The sequence below is a fragment of the Heterodontus francisci genome, chromosome 34 (assembly GCF_036365525.1).
Source record: "Heterodontus francisci isolate sHetFra1 chromosome 34, sHetFra1.hap1, whole genome shotgun sequence".
In the NCBI taxonomy this organism is placed as follows: Eukaryota; Metazoa; Chordata; class Chondrichthyes; order Heterodontiformes; family Heterodontidae; genus Heterodontus; species Heterodontus francisci.
Window position 1 is genome coordinate 16,620,327 of NC_090404.1, and position 14,096 is coordinate 16,634,422.

Sequence of the window (14,096 nt, forward strand, 5' to 3'; positions counted from 1 at the left end):
AATTGTCATTTAGAAAGGCGTGGACTAATCAAGGACAGTGAACATGGATTTGTTAAGGGACTGTCGTGTCTGATTAACCTGATTGAATTTATTTGAGGAGGTAACAAAGAGGGTGGATGAGGGCAGTGTGTTCGATGTCACTTTTCTTTTTAAAATTCTTTGTGGGACGTGGGCATCGCTGGCTAGGCCAGCATTTGTTGCCCATCCCTAATTGCCCTTGAACTGAGTGGCTTGCTCGGCCATTTAAGAGTCAACCACAGTGCAGGGGTCTGGAGTCACATGTCGGCCAGGCCAGATAAGGACAGCAGATTTCCTTTGCTCCAGGACATTTGTAAAAACCCATCTGGTTCACTGCAATGGATTCAGGGGTCATCATTAGACTAGCTTTTAATTCCAGATTTATTAATTGAATTCAAATTTCATTTGCTGTGGTGGGACTTGAAACCCATACTCCCAGAGCATTTACCTGGGCCCAGGATTACTAGTCCAGTGACATTACCGCGACCTCACTCCATTTTAGCAAGGCTTTTGACAAGGTCCCACATGGCAGACTGGTCAGAATAGTAAAAGCTCCTGGGATCCCAGGGAAAGTGGGAAGTTGGATCCAAAATTGGCTGAGAGGCAGAAAGCAAAGGGTCGACGGGTATAATTGCGACTGGAAAGCTGTTTCCAGTGGGGTTCCGCAGGGCTGGGGACTGAGTCCCTTGGTATATATCATTGAGTTAGACTTAAATGTGGGAAGCATGATTTAAGCAGTTTGCAGCTGATATGAAAATTGGCCATGTGGTTGATCGTGAGGAAGAAAGCTGTCGACTTTAGGAAGATGTCAATGTCACAAGAAGTGAGAAATGGAGAAGTGTGAGCTAATGTATTTTGGGGAGGACAAACAAGACAAGGGAATACACAATAAATGGCAGGATACTGAGAAGTGTAGAGGAACAGAGGGACCTTGGAGCGCATGTCCACAGATCCTCAAAGTAGCAGGACAGGTCGATGAGATAGCCAAGAAGGCAAACGGGATACTTTCCTTCATTCGCCAAGGTGTAGCATGCAAGAGCTGGGAGATTATGCTGGAACTGTATAAAACGCTAGCAACAACAACAGCGGCCTACATTAGTGTAGCACCTTCCACATCCTAAAACGTCCCAAAGTGCTTCGCAGGAGCATTATGGAGCTGTGTACAATTCTGGTCATCGTCTAACAGGAAGGGATGTGATCGCACTAGCGAAGGTACAGAGGAGATTTCCGTGGGCGTTGCTAGGAATGGAGAATTTTAGCTCGAGGAAAGATTGGAAATTTTGTTTTCTTTAGAACAGAGGAGGCTGAGGGGAGATTTAATTGAAGTGTATACAATTACGCGAAGCCAACAGTGCTTTGCATCTTTCCCTACCAAAGGAGGAAGATGCTGCCCAGGTCATGGTGAAAAAGGAGGTGGTTGAGACAGTGAGTGGGCTAAAAATTGATAAAGAGGAGATATTAGACAGGCTGGCTGTGCTTCAAGTTGACAAGTCACCAGGACCAGATGAGATTCTGAGGGAAGTAAGGGTGGAAACTGTGGAGGCACTGGCCACAATCTTCCAATCCTCCTTAGACAGAGGTGTCAGAGGACTGGAGAATTGCAAATATTACACCCTTGTTCAAAAAAGGGTGTCAGGATCAACCCAGCAATTGCAGGCCAGTCAGTTTAAACTCAGTGGTGGAAAAGCTTTTAGAAATGATAATCCGAGACAAATCTAATAGTCCCTTGGACGAATGCAGGTTAATTAAGGAAAAGCCAGCACAGATTTGTTAAGGGCAAATCGTGTTTATAGAACTGGCTTGAGTTTTTTTGATGGGGTAACAGAGGGTTGATGAGGGTTCTGCAGTTGATGTGGCATACATGGACTTTGATAAAGTACCACATAACAGGCTTTTCAGAGTTAGAGCCCATGGAATAAGAGACAGTAACAGCATGGATATGAAGTTGGCTGAGTGACAGGAAACAGAGAATGGTGGTGGACAGTTGTTTCACAGACTGGAAGCAAAGTGTACAGGGGGGGGTTCCCCAGGGGTCAGTTTTACGACCTCTGCTTTTCTTGATCTATATTAATGACCCTAGACTCGGGTGTGCAGGGCACAATTTCAAAATTTGCAGATGGCACAAAACTCGGACGTATTGTGAACTGTGAGGAGGATAGTGATAAATTTCAGGAGGACACAGACAGACTGGTGGAACGGACAGACCAGTGGTAGATGCAATGTAATCGAGAGAAGTGTGAAGTGATATATCTTGGTAGGACGAATGAGGAGTAGCAATATAAATTAAAGGATACAATTCTAAAGGGGGTGCAGGAACAGAGGTCTCTGTGCACAAATTATTGAAGGTGGCAGGGTCAAGTTGAGGAATCAATTCGTAAAGCATAGACGATGGTGAACTTTTATAAAACACTGGTTCGGCCTCAACTGGAGTATTGTGTCCAGTTCTGGGCACCACATTTTAGGAAGGATTTGAAGGAACTGGAGGGGTCTCAGAATAGATTCACAAGAATGATTCCAGGCAGGAGGAACTTCAGTTATATTGAGAGATTGAGGGCTGACACCGCACTCCAGCCTCCCTTACTGACCCCCCGGCTCCCACCGCACTCCAGCCTCCCTTACTGACCCCCCGGCTCCCACCGCACTCCAGCCTCCCTTACTGACCCCCGGCTCCCACCGCACTCCAGCCTCCCTTACTCACCCCCGGCTCCCACCGCACTCCAGCCTCCCTTACTGACCCCCCGGCTCCCACCGCACTCCAGCCTCCCTTACTGACCCCCCGGCTCCCACCGCACTCCAGCCTCCCTTACTGACCCCCGGCTCCCACCGCACTCCAGCCTCCCTTACTGACCCCCCGGCTCCCACCGCACTCCAGCCTCCCTTACTGACCCCCCGGCTCCCACCGCACTCCAGCCTCCCTTACTCACCCCCGGCTCCCACCGCACTCCAGCCTCCCTTACTGACCCCCCGGCTCCCACCGCTCCCCGGCTTCGTTTCCTGGCTCCTGGCTCCAGCTCTCAGTGCTCCTAGTTAAAGGTATTATTAAAATCACGACTGACCAGCCTATACAGGGCACGGTGGAGGCGGATCACAAATGTGCCGAGTATTCCTTGGGTTAATATACCCAGCTTTTTTTTTTTTTAAACTACTTTCCCTTACTCAAACATTCTCCTCCTTGGCCGCGCCCTTCCCCTATTTTACAAGGTGCTAGTTTTGACTTTAACACTAATTTTTTCGGGGAGAAATTCAAATTATTTTGTGTTTTGAAATTGGTCATTTCCATTGAGAAAAATCTTGATGTATCTTCAAGTTCACAGGCCGAGTGATCTTTGTAAAACCGATGATTTTTATTCAGCATGTCCTGATCCCAATTTAGACCCGAAACGCCCAACCTGACTAAGACACACTGCGTCAGAAACATTTTAATCTAAATTGCCAATACTTCAAGTGAAACAAGATATTCAAAGCAACTGCGTAGTCATTCCTATTTATAGACGTGGTTGATGCTGAGTACAATAGGATGCATTTAAAGTAATGCACCTGGAGCAAGAGGCATGTTCACTTAACAAGCAGATCTGCTGTTGTTTGCAGGTACAGTTGCTTATCTGTCCAGGGCTTTGAGATGCCTGCTGTACAGTGTCCGTGTTTCCGACACATACAGGAGGGCAGGTAACACTGCGGAACCGCCAGGTCCTACAAATTCAGGCGCAGGGCAGGTGCCCCAATATCAGTGTCCTCTCTCAGGACACTGGTCACGGGCCACGTTGTACCGCATGCCTGACACAAGACTCCCAGAACAAGCTTTCCACTCCGAGCTCCGTCACGGCAAGAGGCTACCAGGAGGGGAAGAGGAAACGCGACAAGCGTGTCCTCATAGCCTCCCCGAAACAAATGTGACATCTCCATGGGTTCGTGAGAATCTCTTGCCCCGCCTCCCCCACACCCCCCCCCCCCCCAAAGACCGCCCAAAATGGAGAAGAAAGCATCCGCGGAGGTGCCAAGCCAGTTCGAACAACGTCGACATGCCCAGGCAGAGTGTGTGGGTCCAGAATTGGACTATTCAGTCACCTGAGGACCCACAACCCCGGTGTGGAAGAAAGTCACCCTCGTTCCCGAGGGACTGCCTAACAAGGAGGAGTCGGTTACAAAACCGAATGGTGCCGCGAACTGCGTTTACAAATACTGGCCTGGGGTTAAGTTTGCTTCTGGGGGGAGAGGGGGGGAGGAACCCTCCACTGCAGAGTTGAACTTGGCAGTATCTGAAAACATTTCTGGGAAATGTCAAAGAGGAAGGAACTATCAAAATTAGAGTGGTGCCTTAATTATTAATAGTGGATTCAGGTTAAACTGGTGCGTCTGTCATCCTAGATCTTAGGTGAAGCTGGCGGGAGAGGCCCATTCTCTACCCAGCCGGGATCACTCCCCTTTCCCAAATTTCCCCGCCGTATTCACGCTGGTTCCAACCAGCTGAGGTTGGCTGAGTTTCAGGTGCAAATGCAAACAGATTTTCCCCAAATTGTCAGCCAGGCCGCTCGCTGTTTGGACAGTTCACTCACAACATGCCAGAGTGAGAGTGGATTTTCACCACTCGCTGTTGAATGAGAAAAAAAAAAAGACTTGCATTTATATAGCGTTTTTTCACGACCACCGGACGTCTCAAACAGCTTTACAGCCGATGAAGTACTTTTTGAAGTGTGGTCACTGGTGTGATGCAGGAAACAGAGCAGCCAATTTGCACACAGCAAGATCCCGCAAGCAGCAATGTGATAATGACCGGATAATCTCTTTCTGTGCTATAGATTGAGGGATAATTATTGTCTAGGACACTGGGGGTGGGGGCGGTAACCAACCCCCCCCCGCCCCCCACCCCCCACCCCTCATTTACCTTTGAAATATAGTACCATAAGATCTTTTACATCCAACTGAGAGGACAGATGGGGGCCTCGGTTTAATGTCTCATTGGAAAAAACGGCACCTGCGACAGTGCAGCACTCCCTCGGTACTGGCACCAGGACTGTCAGCCAAGAATACTCTGTTCAAGCCCACCTTGTGACTCAGAGGCGAGTGCCACCAGCTGAGCCAAAGCTGACGCTCAAAGTGTTATCTTCGTCTTTGTGTAGAAAGCAACTTACAACTCAAACGACCATTCCAAATATTAGGCGTCTATACTCGAACACATTAGTGGTGAGTAGCTCTTATTAAGGCATTGTTGAAGGTGTAATTGTGTATTATAATTTATACATTACTTGGGCATTAAGAGGATTAAAATATTAAACTCGTATGCTAATAGCATTGGGGAGGGTCAGAGAACTGGTAGCTTTGGAAGTGGGTGTACAATGAATAAAGTTTGGGAGCCTCTGCTATATACTGTCCCCATCAAACACTCCCAGGACAGGTACAGCACAGGGTTAGATACAGAGTAAAGCTCCCTCTACACTGCCCCCATCAAACACTCCCAGGACAGGGACAGTACGGGGTTAGATACAGAGTAAAGCTCCCTCTACACTGTCCCCATCAAACACTCCCAGGACAGGGACAGTACGGGGTTAGATACAGAGTAAAGCTCCCTCTACACTGTCCCCATCAAACACTCCCAGCACAGGTACAGTACGGGGTTAGATACAGAGTAAAGCTCCCTCTACACTGTCCCCATCAAACACTCCCCAGGACAGGTACAGTACGGGGTTAGATACAGAGTAAAGCTCCCTCTACACTGTCCCCATCAAACACTTCCCAGGACAGGTACAGCACTGGGATTGGCTGGTCAATTTGGAGCACTTCCTGCCAGCAATCAGGGGGAGCAGCTGCACCTGTGTTGCAGCAATTGCAGAGTGGAGAGTGGAGACTGCAGCAACTGGGGAGAGGAGAGTGGAATAACTGCAAAGAGGTGACTATAGAATGGAGACAGTTGTATTTACTGTGGAACTGTTGCACTTTTTCAACGATTAAGAAGACCTGAGAGTCATTTTGGAGAGGTGGGTGTTGGAGCACCAGAGAACTGTTGGTTGTTTGGACTGTTGGGGGAGGGAGAAGGCACTGGAAGATCCAGGGGTGGGGCTGCCAAATTCTATAGGGAGCCCCTGTACTAACTCTTGTGTTTATCTGCCATCCTGCACAAAAGGGGCTCCCTCCCCACCCCCAACTGTGTGGCTCGGGACGGCTGGAGCTGCCCGGCTGAAGAAAATCCTTACACAACAACAGAAAAGGGAGAGAACCGGGCGGCTCGAGCCAACCCGGGCGAAGAACCCTCCCCTAACTGGAAGAGTGGAGTGTCGGCTCTGCAGGAAGGTGCTCCAACCACCAATTGAAGTGTAACATCCTTGCAGCTGTTCTCTCTCTTCCATCACTCGGCCACCTATCCTCTCCTCTCCTTGTCCTTTTCAGCCCTATCCTCCTCTATTCCCATCCCCCCCCTCCCCCATCATATTGTTTGTGTTTAAGAAAACTGTCGTGTGCTTTGTTTCTTGGGGGTGGGCGTAGCTCTGCGACCCCATGGCAAGCCCCTCTTCGCCGGTGGCGGGGCCTTCCCGTTCATATGCTGCTGCGGCTGCTGCAGCTGCACCTGTTGCCCCGTCACCGTTTGCTTTATTAACATCGAAGCATGGGGTCAAGAGCTACGTCCACCCGAACATGACTAAAGAGGCATGCGTGAAAGCAATGGCCGAGGTTGTCGGCCCTTCGGCCATTGTTGCAGCCTCTAAAATGTACGGGAAGGCAGTGTTTTTCCTGAAGGCCGAGCGGGCGGTGTCCCTGGCTCTGAGCAAGGGGCTCACCGTGGGCGGGACCTTTCTGCCAGTGGACCCCCTGGAGGCCACTGCGCAAAGGCTCATTCTATCCAATGTCCCGCCCTTCATTCCTGGTGAGCTCCTCCTTCCCCACCTGCACCATCTGGTGGAGGTAAAGACGGGGCTCACCCCAGTCCCGCTTGGTCTTCGGGAGAACAGCCTCTGACACGTGTACTCCTTCCGCCGCCAGTTATTCATGCAGCTGGCGCGGGAGGAGGTGACAGAGGGCCATTTTTATGTAGAATTCCAGGGGACGGCCTACCGCGTCTTCTGGACCTTGGACGGGGTGCGGTGCCGTGTCTGTAAGGGGGAGGGGAATGTTCGTAAGAACTGCCCCAACCTCTCGGCTGCCAACTCCAACTCGGCGGCCGAGGGTGGCGACGCTGCACCTCCTCCCACCCCCCCTACACCACCACCAGATACCATTCAGTCGGTACCGAAGGCTGTGGTTTTCACGGCCTCCGGCAGGGAGGGGGGTGACCGTCCAAGTGGAAGGAAGGCGCGGAGGAGAAATAAACATCGAGAGGCGCGTCCCCTGGACACCGTGACACTACCCAAGCCTGAGCTCAGCACAAGGCCCGATCTCGGGGAGTCAACTTGCCCCAGGGCTGGGCTCAGGCCCAGGGTGAATAAAAAAAAGGAGAGTGTGGAGGTGGAGGCCTCTGATGATATGGAGGTCTCTGAGCCTCCGCACACAACTGGGAAAAAGAGGAGAAGGCACCCCTCCACAGAGATAACAAGGGGCCCTGAGGCGCAGGGCCCATCTGTTGGAGGGGAGCTGTCTCCTGTTTCGGGTCCCCAGGTTTCCCCTACCGCCACCACCAAGGCTGCAAAGTCCGGGCAGGAGCACTCTATTCCTCAGGATGGAGGGGAGGGGAAGGCCCCGGTACTTGAGGCCCCTCCTGAAGGAGTAAGTGAGGCCCTGCTTGTGGTGGGGGAGCCTGGGGACGCCGCCCATTCTGCCACTGCTACTGGGTCGGGTGCCCTGAATGAAGGGGAGGGCGAGGCCCCAGAGGGTCGGGCCTCCCAGCCGGAGTCCACCACCAACCAGGAGACACCCGACCCAGTTATAACTGAGAATGCTGCCCCATCTGCTGGGCCAGTGGATGCTGGCGGAGCGGGAGATAGCCTCCTCCCTCCGCCTCCAGTCTCGGCTCCGACTGGTTTCCCGGAGTCCGGAACTTCTGTCTCCCCTGGACCACTCATTGGCCTGGGGACGGAGGTGGAGGGGGGTCCTGAACCGCTGGTGCCTACAGGCTCCAGTTTCACAATAGAACCCAGAGAGGACTCCTCCGCCATCGATCCTGGGGGTGGGATCGTGACGGAGGCGGGACCAGCAGGCACGGCCGGGACGTCCGCCCCACAGTGTGTGGTAGATGTGTCGGCCGCTGGCGGTGACAACCCGGCGGAGGATGGGGATTCGGTGCGGGGCACGGAGGATGATCTTGATTCCATCGCCAGTGAGGTGGTGGAGTCCCTCGTGCCTCCCACCGAATCTCCTCTCATCCCCACGGCAGAACTCCGGGATTTCCTCGCGGCTTGCAGGGGTTGCCGCAATAAAGTTCAGCTGGCCCTCGACTGTTGGTCGAATCTGGCGCTGATCATACAGTCCGTCCGTGCCGCCCTTAAGATACCGGGCAAGCGCGCGGACGTGAAACTGGTTGAGAGGCGCCGTTTTAATGTGTTCCTCAATGGGTTGCTGGGGGAGTGGAGGGCCAGGTGAACTTCCACTCCGTCCTCACAGTGAGTTGTTTGTGACGGGTTTTAGATTAGATTGATTTTTTTAGATTAGATTAGAGATACAGCACTGAAACAGGCCCTTCGGCCCACCGAGTCTGTGCCGACCATCAACCACCCATTTATACTAATCCTACACTAATCCCATATTCCTACCAAACATCCCCACCTGTCCCTATATTTCCCTACCACCTACCTATACTAGTGACAATTTATAATGGCCAATTTACCTACCAACCTGCAAGTCTTTTGGCTTGTGGGAGGAAACCGGAGCACCCGGAGAAAACCCACGCAGACACAGGGAGAACTTGCAAACTCCACACAGGCAGTACCCAGAATCGAACCCGGGTCGCTAGAGCTGTGAGGCTGCGGTGCTAACCACTGCGCCACTGTGCCGCGCTGGGGACCGGAGCGATCCCCCACCTCGAGGGTGCAGTTAAAATCCCCCCCGAGGATGATGCACTCGCCGCTATCGATGGAGCTCAAGAGAGCGGACACTTCTTCAAAGAAGCGCGCTTGCAACGCGCCGGGCCTGGGCGCGTACACGTTCACGAAGTGGAGCGGCACACTACCCAGGCGAACGGCGAGGTGGAGCAAGCGGCCCGGCACTAGCTCCTTGACCCCCAAGATCTCCGGCTGAAAAGTCGGGGCCAACAAGATAGCCACCCCACTAGAAATAGGGGTGAGGTGACTCATGTAGACCCCACCCTGCCACTCCAGGAGCGTTTTATTTACCTTTGACATGAAGATAACCATAGCCAGCCTCAACATCAACGGCAGCAGAGGGGCTCACCGCAGATTTCACAATCTCTCAGTCCTTAGGGAAAGGAGATACGCGGTGAGCTTTCTGCAGGAAACCCACACCGCTCCGGGAGACGAAGCCACCTGGCTCCTGGAGCGGCAGGGTGGGGTCTACATGAGTCACCTCACCCCTATTTCTAGTGGGGTGGCTATCTTGTTGGCCCCGACTTTTCAGCCGGAGATCTTGGGGGTCAAGGAGCTAGTGCCGGGCCGCTTGCTCCACCTCGCCGTTCGCCTGGGTAGCGTGCCGCTCCACTTTGTGAACGTGTACGCGCCCAGGCCCGGCGCTTTGCAAGCGCGCTTCTTTGAAGAAGTGTCCGCTCTCTTGAGCTCCATCGATAGCGGCGAGTGCATCATCCTCGGGGGGGATTTTAACTGCACCCTCGAGGTGGGGGATCGCTCCGGTCCCCAGCGCGGCCAAGCATCGGTGGAGAAGTTGAGGGGACTGATCAGCTCCCTTAACTTGGCGGACGTCTGGCGGAATCTCCATCCCGACTCCAGCGCCTTCACGTGGAGGTCTGGAGGAGGGGGGTCGCGAATCGACCGCCTCTACATTTCGCAGGCGTACGTCTCCCGCGTTCCGGCGGCCTCCATGTGGCTGGTGCCATGCTCGGACCACCGCCTGGTGTGGGCGGAGTTTACTCCGCTCCACACGTGGGCGGGGTCCGCGTACTGGCACTTTAACAACCGGCTGCTGGAGGACGTGCGATTTCGGGACTCGTTCTGTCGATTCTGGGCCGACTGGAGAAGGAAGCAGGGGGGCTTCCCCTCCTTGAGGCTATGGTGGGATGTGGGCAAGACTCACATCCGCGTCTTCTGTCAGGAGTATGCGAAGGGGTCGACCAAGAGGCGGGAAGCCGAGATCGGGCGCTTTGAGAGGGAGGTGCTCGACTTGGAGTCCCGCCTCGGTCATGCCGTCGTGGACCCGGCCCTGTGGCAGGCGTACAAAGAGAAGAAGGGCGCGCTGAGGGACCTGCAGCTCATAGGGTCCCGAGGCGCGTACGTGAGGTCGCGGATCCAGATCCTGGAAGATTTGGACCGCGCCTCACCCTTCTTCTACTCGCTGGAAAAATGGCGGGGGGTCCGTAAGCAGCTCATCGAGCTGCTGGCTGACGACGGATCCTCCATCACGGATCCGGAGGGAATGGGCCTCCTGGTCCGGACTTATTACAGTGCGTTGTTCTCTCCGGATCCGTCCAGCGAGGATGCGCGCAGAGTTTTGTGGGAGGACCTGCCGCAGGTCAGCCTGGAGGGCGCCGAAGGATTGGAGGCTCCGCTCACGTTGGCGGAGCTGACTGGCGCCCTCCACCAGCTCTCGAGGGACAAATCCCCAGGGCTGGATGGGTTGACCGTGGAGTTCCTCAGGGCGTTCTGGGACGTCCTGGGGGACGATTACGCGCGGGTCCTGGGGGAAAGCCTGGCGACCGGGGAGATGCCCCTCTCGTGGCACAGGGCGGTCATCGTCCTGCTGCCGAAGAGGGGCGATCTCCGCCTGCTTAAAAACTGGCGTCCGGTCTCCCTCCTTAGCACGGATTATAAGATCTTTGCCTGGGCTATGTCTACCCGCCTGGGCTCCGTGCTGGCCCACATGATCCACCCCGACCAGTCCTACACGGTCCCGGGCCGGTCCATCCAGGACAACATCCACCTGGTCCGGGACCTGATCCATCTTTCCCAGAGGACTGGTCAGTCGGTCGCCTTTCTCTCCCTCGATCAGGAGAAGGCGTTCGACAGGGTGGATCACGATTACCTTTTCGGGACTCTGCGCGCTTTCGGACTCGGACCGCATTTTGTGTCCCGGGTCCGACTTTTATACGCCGCTGCAGAGTGTCTAGTCAAAGTTAACGGGTCCTTGACGGTGCCCCTTCGCTTTGGGAGAGGAGTGCGTCAGGGATGCCCCATGTCCGGCCAATTGTATACCATCTGCGTGGAGCCCTTCCTGTGCCTGCTTCGCAGGAGGTTGACGGGATTGGCTCTGCGCGAGCCGGCCATGCGGGTCATCCTCTCGGCTTACGCCGACGATGTGCTCCTCGCAATCACAGATCCCGTTGACTTGCAGAGGATGCGCGACTGCCAGCAGACCTTTTCTGCCGCGTCCTCCGCGAGGATCAATTGGGAGAAATGTTCCGGACTCCTGGTTGGTCAGTGGCGGGTGGACTCCCTGCCAGAGGAGATGACACCTTTTGCGTGGAGCACCACGCACCTCCTCTATCTGGGAGTCCACCTTAGCCCCGCTGAGGAAGCCTGGCCGGCAAACTGGCAGGAGTTGGAGGCGAAAGTCACCGCTCGGCTGGGGCGCTGGACAGGACTGCTCCGAGTGCTTTCCTACAGGGGCCGAGCGTTGGTCATAAACCAACTGGTGGCCTCCATGCTGTGGTACCGGTTGGTCACTTTGGCCCCGCCCCCTGTATTTGCCACCAAGATCCAGAAGAAACTCGTCGGTTTCTTCTGGGGCAAGAGGAAACACTGGGTCTCTGCCGCGGTCCTGAGTCTCCCGATCGAGGAGGGCGGTCAGTCGCTGGTGTGCGTCCGCACCCAGGCTGCGACTCTCCACCTTCGGACCCTGCAGAGATACCTGTATGTCGAGCGTCCTCCCAGATGGTGTGCGCTGGCGACGTATTTTTTCCGCCAGTGTCACTGCCTTCAAGACGACACGCAGCTCCCGTTGGAGTCCGTTAGCCGCGCCTCTCTGAGGGAGTTGCCTGTCTTTTCCCGGGATCTTTTCCGAGTCTGGAACATGGTCGCCTCCAGTCAGGGCGCTCCCCCGCCGGCGGAGGAGAGCGCCTCGGCTGTCCGGGCGGCCGACTCCGGGGACGGTCCGGCGGGCGGAGGAGTAGCCGAAACCCCCGGGACACCCCTCACTGCGGGCGGCGAGAGGGCTTGGGAGTGCGGAGCGATCTCGGCCGAGCTGACCACCGCTCGGCCGGAACTGCTCATCGGACCCAGGCCCCGAAACCCTCCTCGGGAGCCGGTCCCACACAACCTGAGCCGCCTCTCGGAAATGCCCTCCGTGCCATTCCAATCGGCGCGGAGGGGTTTCCTGTACGGGCTGCTCCTGCACACTCTCCACTTCCTCGCCCTCGTCAGCCGGCCGGACACGCCCTGGCGGTCCGCGTTGCCATCTGGCGGCGAGGGGAAACCCCGATGGAGGTCTCTCTACGCGGGAGTCTTCCCCCTTTACATCGGGGACCTGGGGTGGAGGGTGCTGCACAGAGCAGTCCCGTGCAATAGGCTTTTAAGTAGGTTCACGGACTCCCAGGCCGCCTGTACTTTCTGCGGCCTGGACGAGTCCGTGTTCCACATTTACACGGAGTGTGCGAGGTTGCAGCCCCTCTTTGAGTATCTGAAGGGGCTGCTCCTCAAATTCTGGCTGCACTTCAGTCCCACGCTCCTGATCTTTGGGCACCCGGTGCGGAGGGGCTTGGGCCAGGAGGAGGATCTCCTCGTCGGTCTGCTCCTGGGCCTGGTCAAGGTGGCAATTCACAGGTCCAGGTTGCGGGCCGTCGGGGGGGTCCGTCCTCCCCGATTGCCTGCCCCTCTTCCGCGGTTACGTTCGCGCCCGGGTGTCCCTGGAGAAGGAGCACGCGGTGTCCGCCGGTACGCTTGAGGCCTTCCGCGACCGGTGGGCACCGCAGGGACTGGAGTGCATTGTCGACGCCGAGAATGGCATTTTAATTTGAGTTTTTTGTTTATTTATCTGGTTTTAATAAAGTTATTTTAAAAATATACGTGTGTATATAAAGGGGGCCTGAGGAATAAAGGCCCCCTCGACATATATAAAGGGAGCCTGAGGAATAAAGGCCCCCTCGACATAAAAAAAAAACAGTAAAGAAAGGATAGTTATATAAAGCCTTTCAAGACCACAATTCGTCTCAAAGGGCTGTTCAGTGTCAGCCTAGATTATGAACTCTGATGTGTGGAGTGTGACTGGTTACCCACAACCTTCTGACTCAGCGGCTGCTATCGGGAGACAGGACAGAGAATCAGTACGCTGTTACTGGCCGCAGATCATTTTCTCCCCATCCCTTCTCCCTCTACATTCTCCCTCTTCTACAACTTCCAGCCTGTGAGTCCCCGACATCGCACATTCAGTCATCTGTTGACCCCATTGTGCTTGTGTCCAAAATCAGGCAGGTGGGGTCTCTCACTCTTCGCCTCCCGGGTCAAAGCCGTTGGTTCGAGACCCCACTCCAGAGACACGAGCCCCTCCCTCCCCCCACCCTCACTGCCCCCCCTCACCACCCCCCCTCCCCACACCCCCACCGACCGCACCCCTCCCCCCACCCTCACCGCCCCCCCTCCCCCCTCCCCACACCCCCACCGACCGCCCCCCTCCCCCCACCCTCACCCCACCCTCACTGTCCCCCCCCTCCCCCCACCGACTGCCCCCCTCCCCCCCCTGCTCCCCCCACCCTCACTGCCCCCCCTCCCCCCACCCTCACTGCCACCTGCCCACCTACCTTGAACGCCAGGCCGTCGCGGTGGCCTCTGAGATGGCGGATGGCGTCGCGCTGCAGCTGGGCCTGCACGTGGACGGGCACCCGCGGCGCCTCCCACTGGCTGAAGCTCCTGACGGCGGCCAGCTCCAGGCCCAGGGAGTCGGCGAAACGCACCCTCTTCCTGGTGTCGGGGCTGCAGCTGCGGCGAGGGTCCGCCCGGGCCGGCAGCGAGCGGGACCGCCGACGGTCGCTCCCTCCACCGGCGCCGGGGGGCTGAGGCCACGCGCAGGCCGGCCGACCCCGAACCCGGGGGCCCGGC

At 55.8% G+C, this 14,096-nt stretch overlaps 1 protein-coding gene across 1 annotated transcript in view; it reads right to left on the bottom strand.

Annotated features, from left to right (window-relative positions):
* LOC137348673 (protein phosphatase 1 regulatory subunit 3E-like) overlaps nt 1–14,096 on the bottom strand; it is a 31,590-nt gene that overhangs the window by 16,339 nt on the left and 1,155 nt on the right. Inside the window, exon 1 of the mRNA XM_068013932.1 lies at nt 13,799–14,096. This exon is cut by the window's right edge and continues 1,155 nt beyond it. Within this exon, the coding sequence (XP_067870033.1) occupies nt 13,799–14,096 (298 nt within the window). The remainder of the gene's footprint in view (nt 1–13,798) is intronic.